Source organism: Artibeus jamaicensis, unplaced genomic scaffold (genome assembly GCF_021234435.1).
Source record: "Artibeus jamaicensis isolate MK-2021 breed Jamaican fruit bat unplaced genomic scaffold, CSHL_Jam_final contig_2259, whole genome shotgun sequence".
Classification (NCBI taxonomy): Eukaryota; Metazoa; Chordata; class Mammalia; order Chiroptera; family Phyllostomidae; genus Artibeus; species Artibeus jamaicensis.
In genome coordinates this window covers 2,279,393-2,301,277 of record NW_026521468.1, presented here as the reverse complement: position 1 = coordinate 2,301,277, position 21,885 = coordinate 2,279,393, and the positions used below count along the sequence as shown (strand labels likewise).

The 21,885-nt window shown below is 54.0% G+C and overlaps 1 protein-coding gene and 1 long non-coding RNA gene across 2 annotated transcripts; both read left to right on the top strand.

Moving 5' to 3' along the window:
- Nucleotides 1–11: 11 nt before the first annotated feature.
- On the top strand, nucleotides 12–9,643 carry LOC119041791 (uncharacterized). Its single transcript, XR_005081109.2, has 3 exons — nucleotides 12–221; nucleotides 2,403–2,537; nucleotides 9,264–9,643. It is a non-coding gene; the product is annotated as an uncharacterized LOC119041791 (long non-coding RNA).
- Nucleotides 9,644–19,069: 9,426 nt separating this feature from the next.
- LOC119041794 (pancreatic prohormone-like) lies at nucleotides 19,070–19,521 on the top strand. The gene is made up of 2 exons (XM_037135195.2): nucleotides 19,070–19,260; nucleotides 19,449–19,521. The coding sequence occupies exons 1-2, from the start codon at nucleotides 19,070–19,072 to the stop codon at nucleotides 19,519–19,521; spliced, it is 264 nt and encodes an 87-aa protein (XP_036991090.2).
- Nucleotides 19,522–21,885: the final 2,364 nt, after the last annotated feature.

Here is a 21,885-nt window from a genome sequence, read left to right as displayed (position 1 = left end):
CACTGCTGCATCTGCGTGTTGCCCAGTGTGCTGCCAGCTGCCCGTAGCCCACACCGGGCACACTCTGATCGATGGAGTCCCGCCCTCTGTGCTTGTGGAGGAGGACACAACAGCTGCAGAGGGGTGGTGTCGTGGCCAAGGTCGCACAGCTTTAGTGCCACAGCCAGACCCTCAGTGTCCTATGTCCCCACCCGCCCCTGCTCACGTCTTCCTTTGTGCAGGTCTGTGCCACCCCCCTCCGCCCCCCCCCACCCCCGGACTTGGAGACAGGCCTCCTGGGGCTCTACCTGAGTGGGATCAATGGCCTGGGCTGTTCCTCTCCCGAGCAGCTTGGTGATTGCACGGACCCCTTCTGGGGACCCCTCACCAACACACACACACATGCACCCATGCGTGACCTTTGTGACCTCCTCCATTAACTTTTTTAACTTCCTACTTGGAAAGCCCGGGTCCCAACAGGGAGTGAGGCAATGGCCCAGGGGCCTCTGCCCCCTCCCTTGTGGGGCCACCTCCAGGGCCGCCTTCTTCCTGCTTGACTGGTGCTCCTCCCCCACCCCACCCAACACACACACACTTCCCAGAATCCACCAGAGGAGGTGGTTCTAGCCCCTGCCCTGCCCTCCGAACCTCCAGCCTCTGATGTGTGCCCCCCCCCGCCCTGCCCCCACACTGTAGCAGCCCCTGACCAGAGTGCCCATCCCCCCTGTGTCTCTGCACTCAGGGTCCCCCTGTGCTTCTCTGGGTCTCTGCCCCTGCACCGGCCTTTCTCTCCTTCCCACCCAAGTGTGCGCCCCTTCCAAGGCCCTCCCTCCAGCTGTGGCCGACTCCTGCCTCCTCCCAACTCAGGGCCCCTGTGAGGGCTTGGTCTCTCCCCCCACACTAGGGCTCTTCGAGGGCAGGGTTGATGTCTCCTCAGACTGGGGGCTTCCCGAGGGCCCACTTATTTCCGTTTCAGCCCCATTTCCCCGGAAGGGGTGGGGTGGGGCAGACCCTGGCTGGGGAGCTGCTTCCCACTCTTTGGCTTTAGCCCAGAGGGCCGTGGTCCTGGGCAGCCAATGGGGCGCCGGGGTATCCCGAGTAGATGATTAACTCCAGGCCCAGCAAGTGACCCTGAGTCGTTGTGTCACCACTGCCTCTCCCTGGTTGGGGGCCGGCTGGCCTTCTGGAGGAGCTGAGTGTGGGGGGGGGTCAGCCCCCTGCCTGGCCGCGCCCCTCTGAACTGAAGGCCTGCAGGACCAGCGGTGGGCCGTGGTTCTATCCAACTTTCTGTTCTCCTCTCTGCAGCTGGCTGTTTAGTTTTGGTTTTCAGGACAAAACCTCTTGTCCGTGTGCCCAAAACCAAGTTCCTGGCTTCTCACCAGGCCACCAGGCCTTGGGTGTCGGAGATGCCAGAGCAGACACAACATTCTGAGCCCCCAGACACCTGCCCTCAGCAGGGGCCTCGGCCTACTGCAGGGGCCGGGGAAAGGGCACAGGCTTCCTCATCTAGAGCCCTCCTTGGCTGCCACTCAGTATAGGCAGGTGTGGAGGTGACAGGAACCTGGGCAGGTGAGGACTGGGGAAGTCCCAACCACAGCTCCTGAGGGGAGACGCCCCCACCGACACACTGGGCACACACATGCAGAGACCCGCCCCCTTCTCCTGAGATGCACCCAGATCCACAGGTGTGTGGCCACACAGGTGTGCGGAGATACGCAGAATCCGCCTCGTTGTGACCATCTGCAGTCACGGAGACACCCATGCGCACACAGAGAGAGGTGTGTGTAGACACACAGCTGTACAGAGACTCAGTTTCTCCCAGACACGTCTGCACACAGTCGTGCCCGTCACAGAGGCTCTCAGCCACGGTGTCACCCACAGGGACACACATGCATGGGAAGATACAGAGAACGCACACTCACGCACCTGTGCACCCAGCGGCAGTCACTGACCACTACAGGGACACAGATCTGGAGACATGAACGTACACTTGTGTAAACACACACGCAGTCACAACTACAGTGTTAGGAGCACACAACCCCCCTGAGACCTTCCCCGTCCACCCATGTACAGAGGCTCCTGACCACGCTCGTTCGCAGGCCAGACACCAGCTGGAATGTGAGCGGTGCTCAGAACTGTTCACTGAACGCGTGAATGAATGAACGGGTGAACGAGTGAGGAGAGGACAGAGAGAAAGAAGTGGAGCCTGTGAGAAGCAGAGTTTGGCTCTGCGGTTGGCGGGGTTGGCCCTGGCACTGCCAGGCCGCCCCTTCCGCCTGTGAGGAGGTGGCGGCCAGTGGCCACTGTCTCAGAGTCGCACCTGCAGGCGTGGCAGGGGGTGTACAGGGGTCTTTTCAGTTGACCACTTTTTAAATCTTCCCCTGAGGACATTCTCATTTGCCTTTTTTTTTTTTTTGAGAAAGAAGAAGGAGAGATGCATCGATGAGAGAGAAGCGTCGACTGTCTGCCTTTGTACACGCCCAGACCGGGGATCGTAAGCCTCTGGACCAGGGGTCATACACACCCGTCCCTGGACCAGGGATGAACCTGCAACCTAGGTATGTGCCCTGACTGGGATTCGAACCCTCAACCTTTCAGTTATTGGATGGCACTTCAGCCACTGAGGTACACTGGCCAGGGCCAACCACATTTTTTAAAAAGATTTTGTTTATTTATCTTTAGAGTGGAAGGGAAGGAGAGGGGAAGAGAAATATCAATGTATGGTTGCCTCTTGTGCATCCCCTGCTGGGAACTGGCCTGCAACTCAGGCATGTGCCCTGACTGGGAATTGAACCACGGTTGTTTGGTTTGCAGGCCTGTGCTCAATCCACTGAGCTACACCAGCCAGGGCAGCCAACCACATTAAAAATTTTTTGAGCACATGCTGTGTAGCAGGTGCTGAACTAGGTGTTCTGAGGGTACAGTCCCATTTTTTCTGGCTGGAAGCCTGGGCTCTGCCACTTCACAGACTGCAAAGGTTTGGGCAAGGTGTTTAACTTCTCTGAGCATTTAACTTTTCAGTTTTCTTACCTGTAAAATAGGGGAAAGAGAATAGAACTTAATCTCACTGCATTGTGCTGAAAACTGAAAAGTTCTCCGTGGGCGTGCAGTCGTCAAACCCAGGCTGTGGGGAACTGTACAGGACAAATAACCTGTTTTCTTCAACAAATGAACTGCAAGAAAAGCAGTAGGAGGAGAAAGGATTGTAGATTGAAAGATGTGTTTTTAAAGTCTCCCTTGATCCCATTTTGAATCTGATTCAGCCAAACCATAAAAAATTAGACAGGGACATGTGAGCACAAAGGATGTTTGGTATATTATTTTAGGTGTGGTAATGATTGCATGTTATGTTTTTTAAAATGTTCCATGTCTTTTAGTGTACAGACTGAATATTGGTAGATGAAATGGCTTGATGACTTGAATTTACTTCAAAATAACCCTGGAGGGTAGAAAGCAGAATAACCCTGGGGAACAGGTGCAGCAAGACTGGCCACGACTTAGGAATTGACGCTTGTTGAAGCTGGACGATGGGTTATGGGGATTCATGATACTGCCTCTTCACTTTTACATGTTGTCGGCTCAATTCCCAGTCAAGGAACGTGCCAGCAGGGGGCGCTTAAGAGGCAACCACACACTGGTGTTTCTCTCCCTCTCTTTCACCGTCCCTTCCCCTTTCTCTAAAAATAAATAAACACAATTTTAAACGGTTAAATTTAAAAATAAATAAAAATAAAAACAATCCGAAGAATTGCTGTGTGTGCAAGTTCCCAGTCTGACGTAATGTAAATACTCAGTAAAAGTTAGTTTGCTTCTTTCAGGCATAGTTTTCCTACAAGCCATGAATCTGAAATATTCCTAGATGCTGCACAGGTGCAGAGCACTGCCCAAGGCAGAGGAGGGAGCCCTGTGATTTAGGACGGTCCATTCCAAGTGTGCTATGAGCTTTTTGTCCAGCAGAGGGCTCCCTACTCTCTGTTTCTCTCCGACTACTGCCCTGGTGGTGGGGTGCGGGTTGGGGCAGGCAGGGGTTGTTAAAAGGAAGAGATACTTAGAAGTGTCAGAGAGAGATTGCTGACAGTTAGCATCTGAATAGAGACCTTCTCTCAGAGAAAAGAGACAGGTAGATAAGTAGGTAGGTAAAAGAATTTGTCCACAATCCTATGATAGGAAAGGTCTTCCTACCAGGTTTCAATTTCTGGAGATTGGGGGTATTTAGCAAAGGCTGCTATCTTAAAGATAATAATAGCAAACGCTTCCTCAGGTGCTGTTCCAAGCATGAGACAAGTATTAACGTCTTTAATTCTCGTGGGAGTGCCAGGAAGTAGGCGTTGCCGTGATTACAGAAATCCCAGGAGGCCGGTTTTCGACGAGTGGAGATAAGGTGCTTTCAGGGCTCGGGTGAGGCTTCCCAGCAGCCCTGCGTGTGTGCACGAGCTGCCACGGAGCCCACGGTGGATGTAAGGCATCCAGAGAAGCAGGCCCACCAGGAATCCCCTGGCATCCACAGGCAGAAATGTTTCAGGAAGGAGGATGGCAGCCTGTGATGTAGCCACTTCAAAGCCCGAGTAAAGGCCATTGGCTTCACTCATTACTGGCTCTTCTGAGTCAGTGGGGTGGTGGGGAGCTAGGCTGGGGACGTCAGCTGGCAGAGGCTTGGGGAGGGGCCTTGGGTGGGGGCGGGGCCTTGGGTGAGACCGCAGCATGGAACTCCTGACGGGACTGTGGTCAGAGAAGGAGGCAGAGGCTCGTTACTCCAGCCTGGGCCGAGGCACCGCCTGGGACCTGGTTAGAAAGGTGGAGTCTGGGGCCCCGTTTGGGCCTAGTGAATGAGATCCTGCATTTTCATTAGACCCCTGGGGATTCCATATGTGATAAAGTCCAAAAACCAGGGGAGCAGAGATGTGGGCTGGTCCCTAGAGGTGGTGTTCAATATGAGGATGTCCCTGTGAATCTGAGGCCAAGGAGGAGGTGGGAAGAGGAGGGGCAGGCGCCACCGCGGAGCTGGGCTGAGTGTGGTGTGTGTGCAGGTTGGGGTGCCCTGTGGGACTTGTGGTTAAGGTGGTGTAGTTAGTGCTGGTGGCAGAATCCTGCCCCGTGGTGGGAAGCTCCCGGAGAGGAGTGTGCAGAGGTGTTGCTTGTCTGTGTGTATGAGGTGTGGGGCAGAGTTCATGTGTGTGTTTTGTATGTTTGTGTGTGTTTATGTGTTAAGTCAACTAATGGAAATTTCATATGGTTAATCCTATTAGTGCATGTCCCAAGGTGAGGTGGTGTATAGGTAGGGGATGGTGGGATATCAGGGCTCAGGGAACTGTCATAGTCTGATGAACAGTCAGCCTCTTGGAATTAGGGAACTCAGGGCACAGGCCCAGATCCCAAACTACCCGTTCGTTCTGTCCTCAGTGGGTAGAGGACAGATTGCACTGGGTGCCGGCAAGTTGTAGTTGCACACTATTGCCACAAGGGGGAGACGTCGGCCCGGCCAAGCGGTAGGAGGTCCTGGTGAATCTCTACGGGCATAAGGGGGTGTGCCGGCAATGCTGAGATTCACCCGGGGGACTAGTGGGATCACGCCCTGGGTGACTAGTGTGGGGATCAATTCCTGGTTCCCTCATGCCCCGGCTTACCGCCTCTTCCCCGGGTTCTGGCCACCCCAACCAACGCCCTCCCAGAGCCACCCCACCTTTGCACACCTCTCTTGGATCCGGATACCCCAGCCCGAGGGGCGGGGGCAGAGTGAGGATGCAGCCAAAGGGGGGAATCAGGAGCAAAAGTGTTGGGAGTGGGAGGTTTTTTGGGGGGCAAAGGTGGGAAGAGGAGTCTCAGACATCCACAGTCGGGACACTTAGTGGAACATACACTGTACAGGCAGGGTATTGGGTGAGTGTACCTGAGGAGAGGGCGTGGCCCTTACCTTGATCTGGGGTCAGAATATGCAGGTTCAAGTCCAAGCCTTGGCCGTAGACTGGCTTTGGACTGCCTGTGAGGTGGACCTGCAGTCCCACTGTAGAGGTTCTCCTTGTCTGGCTTCTTGGTGGGGAGAAAGGTCGCATCCCTAGCTACCTTAGTGCGGTGGGGCGGGGGCAGGGCAGGAGAAGGGCAAAGAGGAGGGTGGGCGGAGGTCAGTGGTCTGGGTGCCCATTAGGGAGACCTGGGAGCCACTGCAGGATTTTGAGGAGAGTGGCCCGATCCCAGCTGGACTCTTGGAAGATAACGAATGGATTGAGGGTGAGGTGGGAGTGGGGGTTGGGGGTGTGAGTTTCATTTACGTACGTAATTCTGTTATTCATCCAGGCAAATCTTTGGTGTGGTTTACACTGAACTTCTCAAAGACCAGATTTAGCCTCAATTGATAATATTAATGCATTCGTTCAGGAGTCAGAAACATTTTTTTGCAAAATATTCTTTCTGCCCAGAGACCAGGGGCTTGATAGTAGGAATGGAAAGTGGACCCGGTGGTTACAGTTATTTCAGCATTTAAATAAATAAAAACACAAAAACAGGGGAGGAGGTGGAAAAGGGCAAGGGGGTCAAATACATGGCGATGGAAAGAAACTAAACTTTGGGTGATGAGCACACAACACAGTATACAGATGATGTGTTACAATGCAGTTCATCTGAAACTTATACAATGTATTGTTAAAATATTTATTTATTTATAGAGAGGCGAAAGGAGGGGGAGGAGAAGGAGAGAAACATCAACATGTGGTTGCCTCTCACATGCCCCTACTGGGGACCTGGCCTGCAACCCAGGCACATGCCCGGACTGAGAATTGAACTGGCTACTCTTTGGTTTGCAAGCAGGCGCTCAATCCACTGAGTCCCACCAGCCAAGGCAAAACTTATACAACCTTATCAACCAATTTATTGAATTTAATAAGAATTTTTAAATCCAACAAAAATAAAATTTTTTCACTATAAAGGTAATTTGGGAAAATTACTGAAACTAGATGAACAAAACCTACCTAAACCAATAATACAGCTGCTAAATATTTGCATTTGATCTATTTCCAAGCTCTTTCTTATACATTAAAAACCCCCACAGCTGTGTTATTATGTACATACAATGAATTTTCCTGGTTTTTCACTCATCAGAATGTCATAAGCATTTTTTGCAAGAGAACAAATCCATTTTCACTCGTTTACTTTCGGCGAGTTTACATTTTTGAGGGTTGCAGCGTTACACGGGTTCTGCGTCCAACGGCCTCCCCAGGTTGGTGCCTTCAGGATTTAGCCTGAGCGCAGCTGCCGTTTCTGTGGCACCAGCTGCCTTCTTGAGATGACTCTGGTTCTGTTCGTTTGCCACCAGGAGTCACTGTGCTGTCCTTTGCCTTGTGCACAAAAAGCTCATCTTTTGCCCGAGAGAATTCAGGTTCAAATCAAGCATAAACACCTTCCATTTTAAGAAGCTGGGTGCCCCCTCTGGTTCTAGGAACCTTGCAAAAATGGCCTGGGACCACAGCCTTCCGGATGTATTTGTCAGTTTAGAAGTCCTGTTCCAGCAGCCTCCACGGGCTCCAGGATGGAAAGAGGAGGATAAAGATCGGGGAAAGAATCCTCACCCAGGGCTATGTTTACTGATTTTAGAGAGAGAGGAAAAGGGGGGAGGTGGGGGGAGAGAGAGATGGTGAAAGAGAAACATCAGTGTGTGAGAGAAACAGACTGGTTGCCTCCTGCATGCGCCCTGACTGGGGATCAAACCTGCAACCTAGGTGTGTGCCCTGACTGGGAATCGAACCCACAGCCTTTTGGTGTACGGGACGATGCTCCAACCAACCAAGCCACCAGGCAGGGGCCAGGGTAGGATAAGCATTTTATATTGCTCCTGCCCTACCGCAAACTGAGTGGCTTAAAACAACAGAAATGTATTGTCTCACAGTTCTGGAGGCCAGAAGTCCAAGGTCAAGGTGCATCAGAGCCACCCTACCCCTGAAATTTGTAGGAGAGAATCCTTCCTCGTCTCTTCTGGCTTTTGGTGTTTGCTGGCAGTCCTGGGCATTGCTTGGCCTGTGCATGTACCACTCCAATCTCTGGTCCCAGGGTCACAAAGCTCTCCTCTCCCTGTGCTGGTCTCCTCTTCTTACAAGAACACAAACCGTATTGGATTAAGTGCCACCTACTCCCCTGCGACCTTAACTAATTACATCTGCAACGACCATTCTGAGGTGCTGGGGTGGTTAGGATTTTCTATCACTTGGGGTGGATACAATTCAAACAAATTCAATCCGTAACACTTTTTAAAAAGATTTTATTTATTTGTCTTTAGAGAGAGAGGAAGGGAGGGAGAAAGAGAGGGAGAGAAACATCAGTGTGTGGTTGCCTCTCATGTGCCCCACTAAGGACCTGGCCTGCAACCCTGACTGGGAATCAAACTGGTGACCCTTTGGTTCACAGCCTGCACTCAATCCACTGAGCTACACCAGCCAGCGCCAATCCATAACTTTCTAACTGGGTCTTAGTGACTGGCTAAGATTTCAACAAGAGTAAAATTCTATTTATTTCATCAAAATGTTTATTATTAAACACTTTATTTGCATCCGATTTATATATGATTACAAATAATACTGTGATGAGCACTTTATGCACAAAACTTTCCCTCATATTGTTGAATTGTTTTTTTTTTAAGGATAGGTATTTAGAAGAGAGCATATCTAATCAAAGTTTATGAAAAGTTTTGATTAGATCGTGGGTGTGGGAACAGGTATGGTGCAAAGAAAGGAGGCACAGACAAGCAAAATGAAGAAAAGAAGAATCACCCCCAGGCCTGTCAGCGCGAGCTCGCTGCTGCCAGTCGGCCACGCGTTTTAGACGCAGGCGCTGCCCACCTTGGTTCCCTGGCCGGGATCCTGCTAACAGTCTCGTCCTGCTTCCCCACTCACCCCCGAACTCGAGACGGTTTCTGTCTCATGAACTTTATGAGCATATTTTGGGCGGCTGCACAGTGTCATAGTGTGGGAATATTGCAAAATGTAATATTGAATATATGCTTTAGATATTTATGACGCTTCCAAGTCTTTATTCTTATAAATAAACCGCGGTGTGTATTTTCTGCACTTGTATCTGTGAATTGAGTCCATTTCAGGAAGTGCCCAGAAACTGAGTTTCTGGGTTAAAAGGTGCGTGGAGAATTAATTTTAACGCTCTTGAATCTTTGAAAGTTGCTTTTCCAAAGGATCATACCAACTAACATACACTCTCGTCAGCCATGAATGGGCAAGTCTGGCTTCACGCCGCACTCCTGCTGACGGTGAGTTTTTATCTTTCTTTCCTTTTTTTCAATTTCACAGTCTCACCCGGTAAAACGCAGCGTCCTCCCATTCTGTCTTGCTTGGTCGCCGGCGACGCTGACCTCCTGTCCTTATGCCGTCCACTGATCTTCGGGGGACCCTGATGTTTCACTTAAACAGTCGTGCCTTCATTTCATACAGAAAAGATAGGAACCCTTCATCATCGCTGCCATGTGGATTTTTGTAGCTTGTCGACTCTTTTATTAAAAAAACAGTCATTGGGACGTACAAACCAAAACAATGGTGTGAGGCCGCCCCCTCCTGTTGGGGTGGCTGCTGTCAAAAACCCCAGAAAGTTCGTTTTGGGGAGGATGAAGGGGGCGGGAACCCTCGAGCACTGTTCGTTAGTGGGGCTGTGAACTGGCCGGGCTGGGGAAAGAGTACGGCAGTTCCTCGGAAAACTCAGATGATGGATGTCTGTATTATGTGTATTTTAACTGCACAAAAGCTGGATAACTGGGAAATAGATATCCACCAAGAAAAAAGTTATTGTGTTCCACTCTGTAAAGCATCTGTGTGCTGGGCGTGGAGAACACAAAAACAGTGCAACGTCAAGGTGCCCAAGGACCCTCGGGTGGAAACAGACCAGCATTCTTGGCACTGCCGTCTGTGCCTTGACAGGCAGTCCCCGCCCCCCCCCAACACACCCGGGAGGCGGGGGGTGGGGGTGGGCATGGACACTTCCTGGTCGAATCTGGGACAAATTAGGAGTAAACAGGGCAAAGAGAGGTGGGTCAGCTCGTGGTCTCGGTCATGTGCTCCCAACACGCACGCAGGCCGGCGCTTCCACAGTAAGGCTGTTGACCTTGTCTGTGTGATTTCTCCCAGTGTTTTTACGCTCCTTAATTTCTCTGAGCTCAGGGGTCTGATCATTTTATTTGTTCCCGGTTTTCTAGGGGTCAGTCGGTTTTGGCATTAGACTCTTTACCTGGAAGTTGTTTCGGTGATTGGGAAGCGGGTAAGGGGCCCTGGTGGTGGAAGGGCGGAGAAGCAGAATGGGACCCTGTGGCCCTCAACCTGCTGCCCTCCTCGACACAGCGGCTCTGGGGCTCCCATGTTCACCGGGTATCCCCGCTGTGGTGGTTTTAGGTGATGGGGTGAGGTGGGTGTGTGGCCGAGCCTGGGGGATCGGAGATGATGGTCCGGTAAGACCCCGTTGGGCTCCGCGTGTGACGGATGCAGAGCGGAGTGCGGTGAGGACTTCCACCGCAGGGAGAGAACAGGACGAGGGGGGGGGTGTGCCATCTTCCCCTGCTGTCCCTCACCTACTGCCCAAGCTGCCACTCCCTACCTGGGCTCTCACTTTCCCCTCCTTGCAAATAGTTTTTTAATCTTTTCATTCACTTGTTTCGGGCTGTGTTCTCACTAGATCATGAGCTCCTGGAGTGCATGCGCCTTGTGTGTCGTGCTTAAGGGGCATTGGATTGAACGAATGAAAAGAAGGAGTGGCCCTGGCTGGTGTGTGGCTCAGTGGGTTGAGTGCCTGCCTGTGAGCCAAAGGGTCAACAGTTTGATTCCCAGTCAGGGCACATGCCTGGGTTTCGGGCCAGGTCCCCAGGAGGGGGTGTGTGAGAGGCAACCGCACGTTGCTATTTCTCTCCCTCTCTTTCTCCCTCCCTTCCCTTCTCTCTAAAAATAAATAAATAAAATCCTTAAAAACAAAAAAGAGTAGCAGCCTCCTGCGGGCCCTGTGGGCACCGAGACTAGGAGTCATTCTGATGCCTGTGGGCAGATTGTTGGATGAGGGGCTGAGGATCTGGACCCCCAATCCAGAGCAGATCCTCCATGGTCTGGTCTAAGGGTCTGCCTTCCATCCGGGGCAAGAAGGCTGAGGGCTGGGAGTCCCTCAGCCACACAAACTCTCTGCAGCTGAGGCTGAGGCTGCTAGGGACTAGGTTCAAAGAACAGGGCCTGGGGAAAAGGGGCTGAGTCACCGAGGTGCTGCTCCTGCTGAGTCTCTGCCTCAGGGGCTCAGAGACATTCATTACATCCAGGAGGAGAAGTAATTAAGCCAGAGAGCAGGAGGGATGGGAGGAGAGGGAAGGCTGATTTTCTCAGGAGGCTTCTGGTGCAGTTAATAAGGGCAGGGGAGGGGAAAGCTCTGCTTGGGCTGGGAGTGTCGGGAATAGAGACTCGGCTTCAGGGCCACAGCCACCCACATCTGTGCTGACCTCAGAGGAGGAGTGGACCTGAAGGTCGGAGGAATGTGCTGGCCTCTGGCCCCACGAGGCAGCCTGGGATAGCGGGGCACAGGCCAGAGCCAGACGTGCTTGAGCTTGGGCCCTGCTATTGCCATTTATTTACCTGCTATGGAACTGGGAGACCAGGGGGCAGGTTGCTCTCTAAGCCTCAGTTTGCTTATCAGTAGAAAGGGGCTAATAACGTGGACCTTGTAGGGTTGCTGTGGAGGTTAAAAGTGAAATGCTCAGCAGTGTGTCTGGCTACAACAAACACTTACAGAGCTGGGATTCAAAAAGTGGTTTGTGCGGCCCGGCATGGGTTTCCGGAGTGAGCAGGCGACTGGGCAGGGGGCAGGAACAGGTGGGCTCCCCTGGGAATGGCCTGGGAGGCTCAGCCCTGGGGCGGGCACAGCAGCCTGGACACAGTTTAGTGGGCAGCTACTCTGGGTTCGTTCTCCATTACCTGTGGTCCTTACCGTGACCTTGCAAGGTATTATTCTTATTCCCATGTACAGATGAGGAAACTGAGGCTCGGAGCAAAGTGGCTCGTTGGAAGTCCATGGGTCATAGAGCTGGGGTTCCAGTTCAGGCTTGTCTCATGTCACAGTCCCCAAAAGGGCCTTTCCTTTAGGCAGCAAGACTGTAGAAACTCAGGGTGCACCTGTCACAGAAACTGCACGAGCCGGTCCTCGGGCGAACCACGGGGAGCGACGTACAGCCAGCCGCCCCCCCCCCCCCGCCACACCCCTGAGGCCATCCACCCCCAACGTACGCTCAGGGCGTGTCTTCAGAAGAGAAAGACCTGGACGCTCACCTCTCTCATGGGCCACGGGGGTGTCCCCACTCAGTTGCCTAATCTTGGAGAATCTGAAATCTGTTCCTCCCAGGAGAACGAAGCCCCGCTTCAGAGGAGGAAGGCAAGAAAGGAGGCGGAGTAGGCGGAGCTTGGGCGAGTGGAGGTTCCTGCGTCAGGGCCGGTCTGGGGCAGCTTGTGGGGAGTCTGGGGGGTCCCGCAGAGCAGCGAGTGAGGTCTCCTCTCCCCGAGAAAACTCCAGAGTCACAGGTCCCTGGTCCAAATTGCCCAAAAGACAGACAAGACAACTCTTTACAGATTATCCATATTTTTTGTATTCATTTCTTGTTTTTTATTTTTTATCTTCACCCAAGGACTGGTTTTTTTTTTTTTCATTGCTTTTAGAGAGAAAGGGAGAGAGAGGGAAACGGTGATGGCAGAGAGAAACATTGATTGGCTGTCCCTGTACCCGCCCGACGGACTGCGGACCATGCGCGCACTGACCGGGGATGGGACCGCCACCCGGGCATGTCCCTGACCGGGAATCCACCCGACGACCTTCACTTAGAGGTCGACTCTCTGACCAACCGAGTCACACTAGCCCGGGCTCATTTCTTGTCCGTTTTTCATTTTCTCGATTAAAACTTTTGTGATTATAAAAGTAATATTCACTGTAAAGTATAAAAATTACAGGGAAATATAAAGAAAAAAAATCATTTGTAATGCCATCTCAAGAGATAGCTACTCTTAATATTTCTATATATAAAATATCCCTAGTGGATTTCTTTTTTAAAAAAGTTTTATTTATTGCCCTGGCTGGTATGGCTCAGTGGATTGAGCACAGGCCTGCGAACCAAACAACTGCGGTTCGATTCTGGGTAAGGGCAGATGCCTGGGTTGCAGGCCAGTTCCCATCAGGGGACCCATGAGAGGCAACCACACATTGATGTTTCTCTCCCTCTCTCCTTCCCTTCCCCTCTAAAGATAAATAAATAAAATCTTTGAAACAAATTATTTTAAAAAGTTTCATTTATTGATATTTTAGAGTGAGAGAGGAAGATAGAGAGAGAGAGAAAAAAAACATTGATATGTTGTGTTGTTCCACTTACTGGTGCACTCACTGGTTGCTTTCTGTATGTGCCCTGACCAGGGATCGAACTAGGAACCTTGGCATGTTGAGATGATGCTGTAACCAATTGAGCTACCCGGCCAGGGCCCTACAGGATTTCTTCATATATTTATAGATTTGGAATCATTCTATATGTGCTATTTTTTTACACTATGCTTCCCCCCCCCAAGCATATGTCATAAATGTTTTATGCCTTAGCATTTTTCTAAAACATGATTTTTCATGGCTCCCCCCAAATAGTGCACCTTTCATATATACTGTGATTTCTCTGTTGGCCGTTTTGAATATTTGTGTCATGTCCCTCTGTGTCCGTGTGGGTGTTATTGTCACTTGCTGCTCAGATGGGTGTCCGGTTGCTTATCTCTGGATGTGTCCACTGGTTTCCCTCACGAAAATGGGAGCCCGGGAAAAAAGGGCACACTTGTTTCTCTAAACTCGCCTCCCCAAAAGGCCTTTTATGGTCTCATTGCCAGTGTTTTTGAAGTGGCTTGTCATGGCCCCGGCAAATGATGATGAAAATGGCATTATCGTTTCCAAAAATCTTTGCCAAACATTTTATTTTGAAAAAACAGGTCTTTGCCCTGGCTGGTGTGGCTCAGTGGATTGAGTGCCAGCCTGTGAACCAAAGAGTGGCTAGTTCGATTCCCAGTCAAGGCACATGCCTGGGTTGCAGGCCAGGTCCCAGTAGGGGGTGCGTGAGAGGCAACCACACATTGATGTTTCTCTCTCTCTTTCTCCCTCCCTTCCTTTCTCTTTAAAAATAAATAAAATCTTTAAAGAAAAGTAGGTCTTTGTTTAATTTGTACTTTTTGATTAATAGCGGGATTGAATAAATGTCTTGCACATTCATTAGTCATTTGTGTCTCGTACTTGCTTTTCAGAATGGGGATCTCTCTTGTTTCTTACTGATTTGCAGGTACTCAGCTCTGTACGAATGGAACCAGGGCCCGCCTCGCCGAGTCGTTGGGGACTTGCTGGTGGGCCCATGAAATCAGATGCTAGTAAGGCTTCTCGGGCAGCCCTGTGCCACGCCGCAGTTGAGGCTCAGTCAAGATGTTATTATTATACTGAGTAGAAGGGGTGGTGGTAGCAGTGTTCAGAGAAGACAGGTGTGCCGCCGCTTGGGCTGGCGGCCGCAGTACCTCCCTGGGGCCGCCAGGGGGAGGCAGGGAGAGGGCCCACTGAGCAGCACAAACAGCAGAGGGGAGGCGCTGGGAAGGCTTCCGGCCTGCCCTGGATGGGGGGCCCCCTAACAGTGACCCCATCATTTCTCCGGATCTGCGGGGCGATCAGGCGGTGTAGGAGGCCGGAGAGTAGCGGGCCCCTCAGCTCCCTCCGGTCCTTATCAGCGATGGCCAGATAAGTGTGGTGGGACAGGGTTCCGGTGGCTGCCGCTAATGGACACTGCGAGCCGGCTCGTGGGCGCCCTGTTTGCGGAGATAAGCCACCGCCTGGCCGCTGGGCCCCTCAGTACACAATACTTAGCTGCGCAAACACCCGGCGCTCGCCTCGGGACTCAGGCCTGGCCTACCCATCCACCCCTCCGGTGGCAGAGGACCCCCAGGACTGTGGGCAGGCGTCAGTGTGGGGCGAGGAGTGGGAGAGTGTGGAGTGGGCGCGTGGGTGGCGTGAGGGTGAGTGAGCCCGTGCGTGTTGGCACATTCGTGTGTGCGATGCTCCCTCTGCTGGACTTTACCTCCCCATGATGTTCTGTAACTACCAGTTTGTACTTCTTAATCCCTTCCCCCTTTTCACCCATCCCCCAAACGCCTCCCGTCTGGTGCTGTTGGCCAGTAGACTTACCGAAAGATGCTCGACGTCGCTAATCTTCAGAAAAGTGCAAATTGAAACCACAGTGAGATATCACCTCACACCTATCAGACAACAAGTGTCGGCGAGGGTGCGGGGAGAAGGAAACCCGGGTGCACTGTTGGTGGGACTGGAAATTGGTGCAGCCCCTGCAGAGAGCAGCGTCGCGGTTCCTTGGGAAATTAAGCATAGAACTACCTTGTGACCCAGCAATTCCACTTCCGGGTGTATATCTGAAGAAATCCCAAACACTGATTTGAATAGACTTGTGCACCCATGTTCACTGAGGCATTGCTTACAGTAGCCAAGGCATGGAAATAGCCCGAGGAGGGGCCTGTCAGTACAGAGTGGGTGAAGAGGAAGGTGCTTGGGGACGATGACTATGACTCCGCCGTAAAAGGAGTGGAATCCTGCCATTCGGGACAGCATGGATGGACCTAGGGAGCATTATGTTAAGGGAAGTAACTCAGAGCAACACAGATTCCATCCTATTTCACTTTTATGAGGACTCTAAAGAACAAACACATGAGCGCAACAGAAACTGCCTCCTGGGCTGTCGGCAGCCCCCAGGGGGCGCTCCTCCTGTTTCTTCGGCGGCGAGTGAGCAGCTCTCGGTGAGCTGCCCGACTGCAGACCGCCCACTGGCGCCACTCCCAGCGATGCGGCCCGAAGCGAGGAAGGAGTGGGGAAAGGGTCGGTGTGCTGGGTACGCCGCATAACAAGTCACCCTAACACTTAGGAGCTTAAAACAACCACTAATCTTACTCATGATTTGGTAGGTCAGGGATTGACAGGCAGCTGTCACTTGTGTCTCACGCTGCGGCCCGGGTGGCAGCCGTCTGAAGGCTCCCTGAGCTCACTTACGACCCTAGCAGGTGCTGCTGGCTCCTGGCTGGGAGGTCAGCTGGGGTCATTGGGGCAGCACCTACTTGTGGCCTCTGCAGCATGATGTTTCTGGGACCCACATGGTAGCTTTGGAGACACTCTTGTGACAAGGGGTATGGAGGACGAGATGCTGGCCGAACTCGTTGCAGTGTCCCGTATGGGAGCCCCATTACCCTTGCGGCCATACACTCACCTTGACCCTGGGACCCCAGGGTTTTCTGGGGTGTGCCTTTCCTACTGTCCTCACTGCCCTCACTCCACCCCAACACTGTCCAATGGCCATTCGCTCCATCCTGGAGGAGATGGGAAAGGCGGCGGGGGGGGGGGGCACGGTCATTTTCACGAGCCCATTTGCAAGTAAGTACTCGGTGCCTTCTCCAAGCCGGGCTCCATGGCCAGTCCTGGAGGTTTACGGACGCGTGTAGGTCCCCAACAACCATTGCTATTCTGAACGTGGTCATACTGTTCGGAAAGCACACCCACATCTCCCCCTCTATTGTCACATCTGGTGAGGGCCCAGAAGAGGACTCTTGTTTGCAAAGAAGAAAAATGAAAGCTACAGGTGCAGTTGACACTGTGAAGTACCTGTCATTTCTTAGGCAGTGACAAAGCTGTTTACAAAACTATAAATGGCCTCAGCACTTGAGTCAGTCCCCGGATCCACCATCTGTCGGTTGGGGCAGGGTCTGATGAGGATAGCGGCCAGAACGGGTCCCCAGCAGGCCACAGTCTGGTGGGAACACAGACCCTTCCAACTAGGGTTGGAGCCTGGCGCCCCCTGGTGGCAGGCTGCAGCCTCTGCCCTCCTCACTAGAGGCCCCACCTGGAACCCATCACTAATTCACCTCCCTTGACTTGCCAAGTCAGAATCCTGGACCAAATGCAGGGGGCTTATGGAGACAGATCACCTGCTTATTTGCTTGGTGGAAAATAAGTCGCTGGTTGAAGCGACTTACTGTTCGTGTTGCCAGAAATCAGAACTGAGAGCAATAGGCGGGACACTAATGTTTCCTCACCATCTTGGCGTTGCCTCCTGTCCTCACCTCCTCCCCAAACTCCTCTCCTAACACACGCTCGTGGCATCTTGATCTGGGACAGCAGAACCTCAGGGGTCATTGGTCCTTTGCTCCCTTCTCAGGTTTCTGTGTGTCCAGCAGACACAGCCGCTTACTGCTCCTTGGCCTGGGGCAGGAAAGGGGCACAGAGCCGGGGATGCGTGGAGGCTCCCGGGTGGGGGTAGCGGGCAGCGGGGATCAGTGGGGTTTGGACTGTAGGCCAGAACTTGAGTCCCAGACAGCTGTGTGATCTTGGTCAAGTGTCTCCCCCTCTGTGAGCCTCATGCTTCTCAGACAAAAAGCAGGGAATTATAGCAAAACTCTGACAGCCCCACTTCGAAAAAGAGTCCCCATTTGAAGTTAGACTTTATTTCAAACCCTGAATCTGCCACCGACTAGTTATGTTGCACTTAATAGCGCTGAGCCTTAGTTTCCGAGTCTGTAAAATGGGTTGTTGGAGGGACTCAGCGAGGCGACTGTGCTGGGAGCACTCGGGAGAACTCAAGGCTTTACCATTGATGCCGGCTTTTATCACTCCCTGCAATGGGGGCTCGGAAGTGGCTAGCATAAGTTGGCACCCCCATTTTCCCTGAACCCAGGCACCTCAGTTCTAATTTTGCCTCCTGGCCACCAGCTGGAGAGTGGGCTTCCCCTTGCCAGGGCTCCATTCCCTTTCCACATTGCCAGTTACCTGAGGCCTCTCCCCCATTTCTACCTTGTTCTGAACACAGACTGGAAAGGAAGCCTCGAGTTTCTGCCCCTCATCCCTGGCCTCAGAGCCGGGGTCTCAGAGCCTGGTCTCGGAGCCCGGCATCAATCTTCTGCCCTGAGGAAATCCCTTCCATGCTCTGTGTTAGTCCTTGGGGAGGGAGGCTGTTCCAGGACTTGCAGCCAGAACCTCTCCTTCGTCCTGAGATCCCAGAGCCCCGTCCCCGTGGACCAAGCCTGCGCTGGCAGAGGGGGGCCCACAGGAGACACGCCACTGCGTCTCGCTGTCACAGCCTGTCCCTTTCCCATCCTGGCCCCAGTGAGCTGGCTGGCGGTGCAGGTACCAGGGAGACCGTGGGAGGAGGGTGTGAGGGCTGGGGAGTGACAGAGGCCGACAGAAGGCGGGGACTCTGGGGGGCTGGGGACTATAAAGGGGCAAGACAGAGAGCAGGGGACCCACTCAACCTGAGGCAGGCACCTGCTTGGTCCAGGGCCCACTTGCTTGGGGTTCAGGGTAAGCGGGCTCAGCCCGTCCCAAGCTCTGGAGGACTTTGGGGGACTGAGTCCCAGGGGCTGGGGCCTGGGATGGGGGGAGGGTCAGTGCTTTGCTGGGAGGGGGACGCCCGGAGGCTTGAGCTTTATACCTGTCCACTCTGTCACCTGGAAGAGCAGTGGACTAGAAGACTGTGAATGTGTGTGGTGAGTGGTTGGTGGTGGCTGTGAACACAAATGTGTGGGTGACTTTCACCCTGAGAGTGACTGGGATGGATCCAGGTGTGTGACCGAGACTGTCTGTATGTTCATGTCATACCTGCTGGGGGGTGGGGAGGAGACCCAAAGGCCACTGCTTTCTGTCCTTTGGGTCACGAGTTCATTCTGTGGGCCCTGCCCTGGGGGTGAGGAGTGCCCTTGCTCCCACCAACCCCTTCTACCCAGCCGGCCCCCCGCCCTCCTCAGAGCCCTCAGACCTCGGGGGTCCTGTGTCTTCTGCCCCTTGTCCTCACTTTCTCTGCTGCGAATTCTGCTTTGCTGAGGCCCTGGCTGAGCTCTGCCTGCTGCTGGCTCACTGCCTGTGGGAAAGGCAGTCTATGCTTTCCAGGGCAGTGTCTTGGGGGTGGGTGGTCGGGACCAGCGGCTCTTTGCTTTGCCCTCTCGTCCCCAGGCTTGGAGGGATGCCTGATGGCTAAGGGGCTGGGCAGGTGGGCTCTGTTCTGCCTCCACATCCCCTTCCCCTCCTCACCCCTCAGATGGCCTCCGCTCGCCACTGCCTCTCCCTGCTGCTCCTGTCCACCTGCGTGGCTTTGTTGCTGCAGCCGCCATTGGGTGACTGTGGGGCCCTGCTGGAGCCCGAGTACCCAGGGGACAACGCCACGCCAGAGCAGATGGCCCAGTACGTGGCTGAGCTCCGTAGGTACATCAACATGCTGACCAGGCCCAGGTGCGTGTGAGATCGGGCACGAGGCCCCGGCTCCTTCCCCTTCCAAGTTCTTGGGGGAGCAGAACCTCTCCACTGACCAGGCCCGGGCCCTGGGCCCCTGGCAGCATGGTGCCCAAGGGCAGGAATGGGGCAGGTGGTCTGGCACCTGGCACAGTGCCGGGTTGCCCCAGCTGCCGCTCCCCTCCTAGGTATGGGAAGAGAGACGAAGGAGACGCACAGAACTTGGAGTGGGGGTCCCCCCACAGAGCTGCCCCCAGGTAAGTTTGGTCTTCTGTCTTGTGTGCCAGTTCCTTGGGGCTGACATGGGTGTGGGGGTGAGTGACGGTTGGGGGAGGAGAACAAGGACCCTGGGTGGGTCTAAGGTCTCCTGGGCTGTGAGCACCGCTGGCTCAGGCTGCTGTGTTCTGCCCTCTCCCCGCAGGGAGCTGGGCCAGACGGACGTGTGATGCGGCCTCCTGCCTCCCCTTTCTCCCGGGCCAGGCCCCGGCCCAACTCTGCCCCCACACCCTTGGCTCTGGCCAGAGCTTGTGCCCTACACCCACACAGGCTAAATAAAGCAAATCAAAGATGGAGCCTCTCTCTGTGGACCTCTGGTGGGGACAGGAGTAGCCAAAGGATCAGGAGGGAAAGGGGGGAGGGGAGGCAGTGAAGGGGAGGGGTCTCGAGATGATAGCCTGTGCAGACTGTCCAGAAAAGGAGCCTACTGTGTGCCAGGGGGGTTTAGCCCAGTCAGCAGCCCCATGAGGGTGGTAACTGGTATCCTTGCTCCAGAGGAGGCAGCCAGGGCTCTCAGAGGTCCAGCAGTTGGTCCGAGGTCCTAGAGCAGAGGACAGTCCGACAGAGGGCCCCGGTGTTGGGTGTCAGAGTCAGCTGGGCCCAGGCCCAAACGGATCTGCCACTCCCCCCGCCTGTGTGCTCTTGGGCAGGGATAGGACCTCCCTGAGCCTCGGATTCCGAGTCTGTGAAATGGGTTGTAGAGAGCACGGCATGATATAATGCACGCGAAATTCTGGCAGGGCTCTCGACCAGAGTCAACGTGCTGTGAATTGGAAGCTTGTGAGGGGCAGACTTGTGATGCAGCCACCAGCCAGCCAGCGGTTTCCAGGACTGTGCTGGACAGAGGAGCAGGGAGATAATGTGCTCTGTCTTCAAGCCTGGAGGGAGGGGGGACAGGCCCAGGGGAGGTCTCTGGAAGGCAGCTTTAGGTGACTACAGGACATACCTTTGAAGAGCCAGAAACTTGGAAATAACTTGTCCTGAAAGGGTGTGAACTCCTGGGCAAAAGAGCTATTCAAACAGTGGGATGTGGCGGGGAGGGGGGTTGGTTGTGGGGATTCAAGTTCCAGCGGGGAGGCTGATCTGCCCATTCCACACTCCAGCGCTGGGCGGGCTCAGAAGAGGTCCCGCTCCAAGGAGCCTGCCCTGAGGAGTCCCCGTAGATCCCAGGGGCCGTCAACAGCTGGCCCCTTCTCAGGCACCCGCATAATAAGTGTGTGTGTGTGTGTGTGTGTGTGTGTGTGAGAGAGAGAGAGAGAGAGACTGGGAGGGAGGAGCTTGTCTCTCTCCCCTCTTCCAGGCCTAGGAGCACCTGTGGATAAGGAATAATGACGGTGGTGGGGGGAGAAAGAAGTGAGAGAATTAGAACTTCTCTGGTTCCTGGAATGGCCCCTCCTGCCTGCCCCATGTGCTCTGCCTACAGAGATGGGGCTTGTGAGTTTGGTGGACAGAGGGGTCCACTCTCCTGGGCTCAGCCTCTCACACCGACCCCCTGGCAATGACACCACGTTGTGTTTCCCCTCCGTCCTGGCTGTGGCTGGTGCATGCCAATGACCTGAAAGTGGGACCAGGCCCTACCAGGCAAAGCTCTGGAGAGCATGCAGATACCAGACAAATGCAGGCCTCAGGCTGGTTCTTAAGTCCAAGGGCTGTCTGGGAGCAGGGCCGGCTTCAGCAGAAGATCAGAATTTGGGTCTGGACGGTGGAGGCTGAAGTCCCACCCCAGAATCTTCTCTGGCAACTAAGGGGATGGGTACGGGGTAGGGAGAGGTGTAGGTACGTCCCAGGGTCCGGAATTAGGGCCCCGCTCAGGACACACCTGCGTGTGAGTTGGATCTGCTTCCACGCTGGCTAACTGCTAGCTCCCAGTTGCGAATGCCACCCTCCCACCCAGCTTTGCAGAGACAGGCCTGGCTGGGCTCCCACGCCTTCCCCTGCTCTGCTCGCTTCCAGTGGGGCTGAGAAGGCCCAGGAGGCAAAGGCAGCCCCTTAGGATCTGCACGGAAGGTGCGGGCAGAGGCGCTGCAGCCGCTGGTTCCTGTACCAGCACCGACGTCCCGGCGCCCTCACGGAGGCCAGGCTGCTCTTTGTAAAAACTTGGGGTCGGCGTCTGGCTGAAACCCCTCCTCCGAGGTTGCTGGAACCTGACTGTCACTCTGTTCTCCCTCTCGATTAGAGCCCCTGGCAGTGGGCATGTGTGGGGGGGAGGGGCACGGGCTGCGGGGAGGAGGCACAAGCCCGCGCAGCCCAGGTCTTTTTCTCGGCGGGAGCTCCAGGGTCCTCTCTCCCTTGAAGGACAGGCGAGTAGGGCCCTTCCTGTCCAGGGCCCACATTAGTCACGGAAGCAAT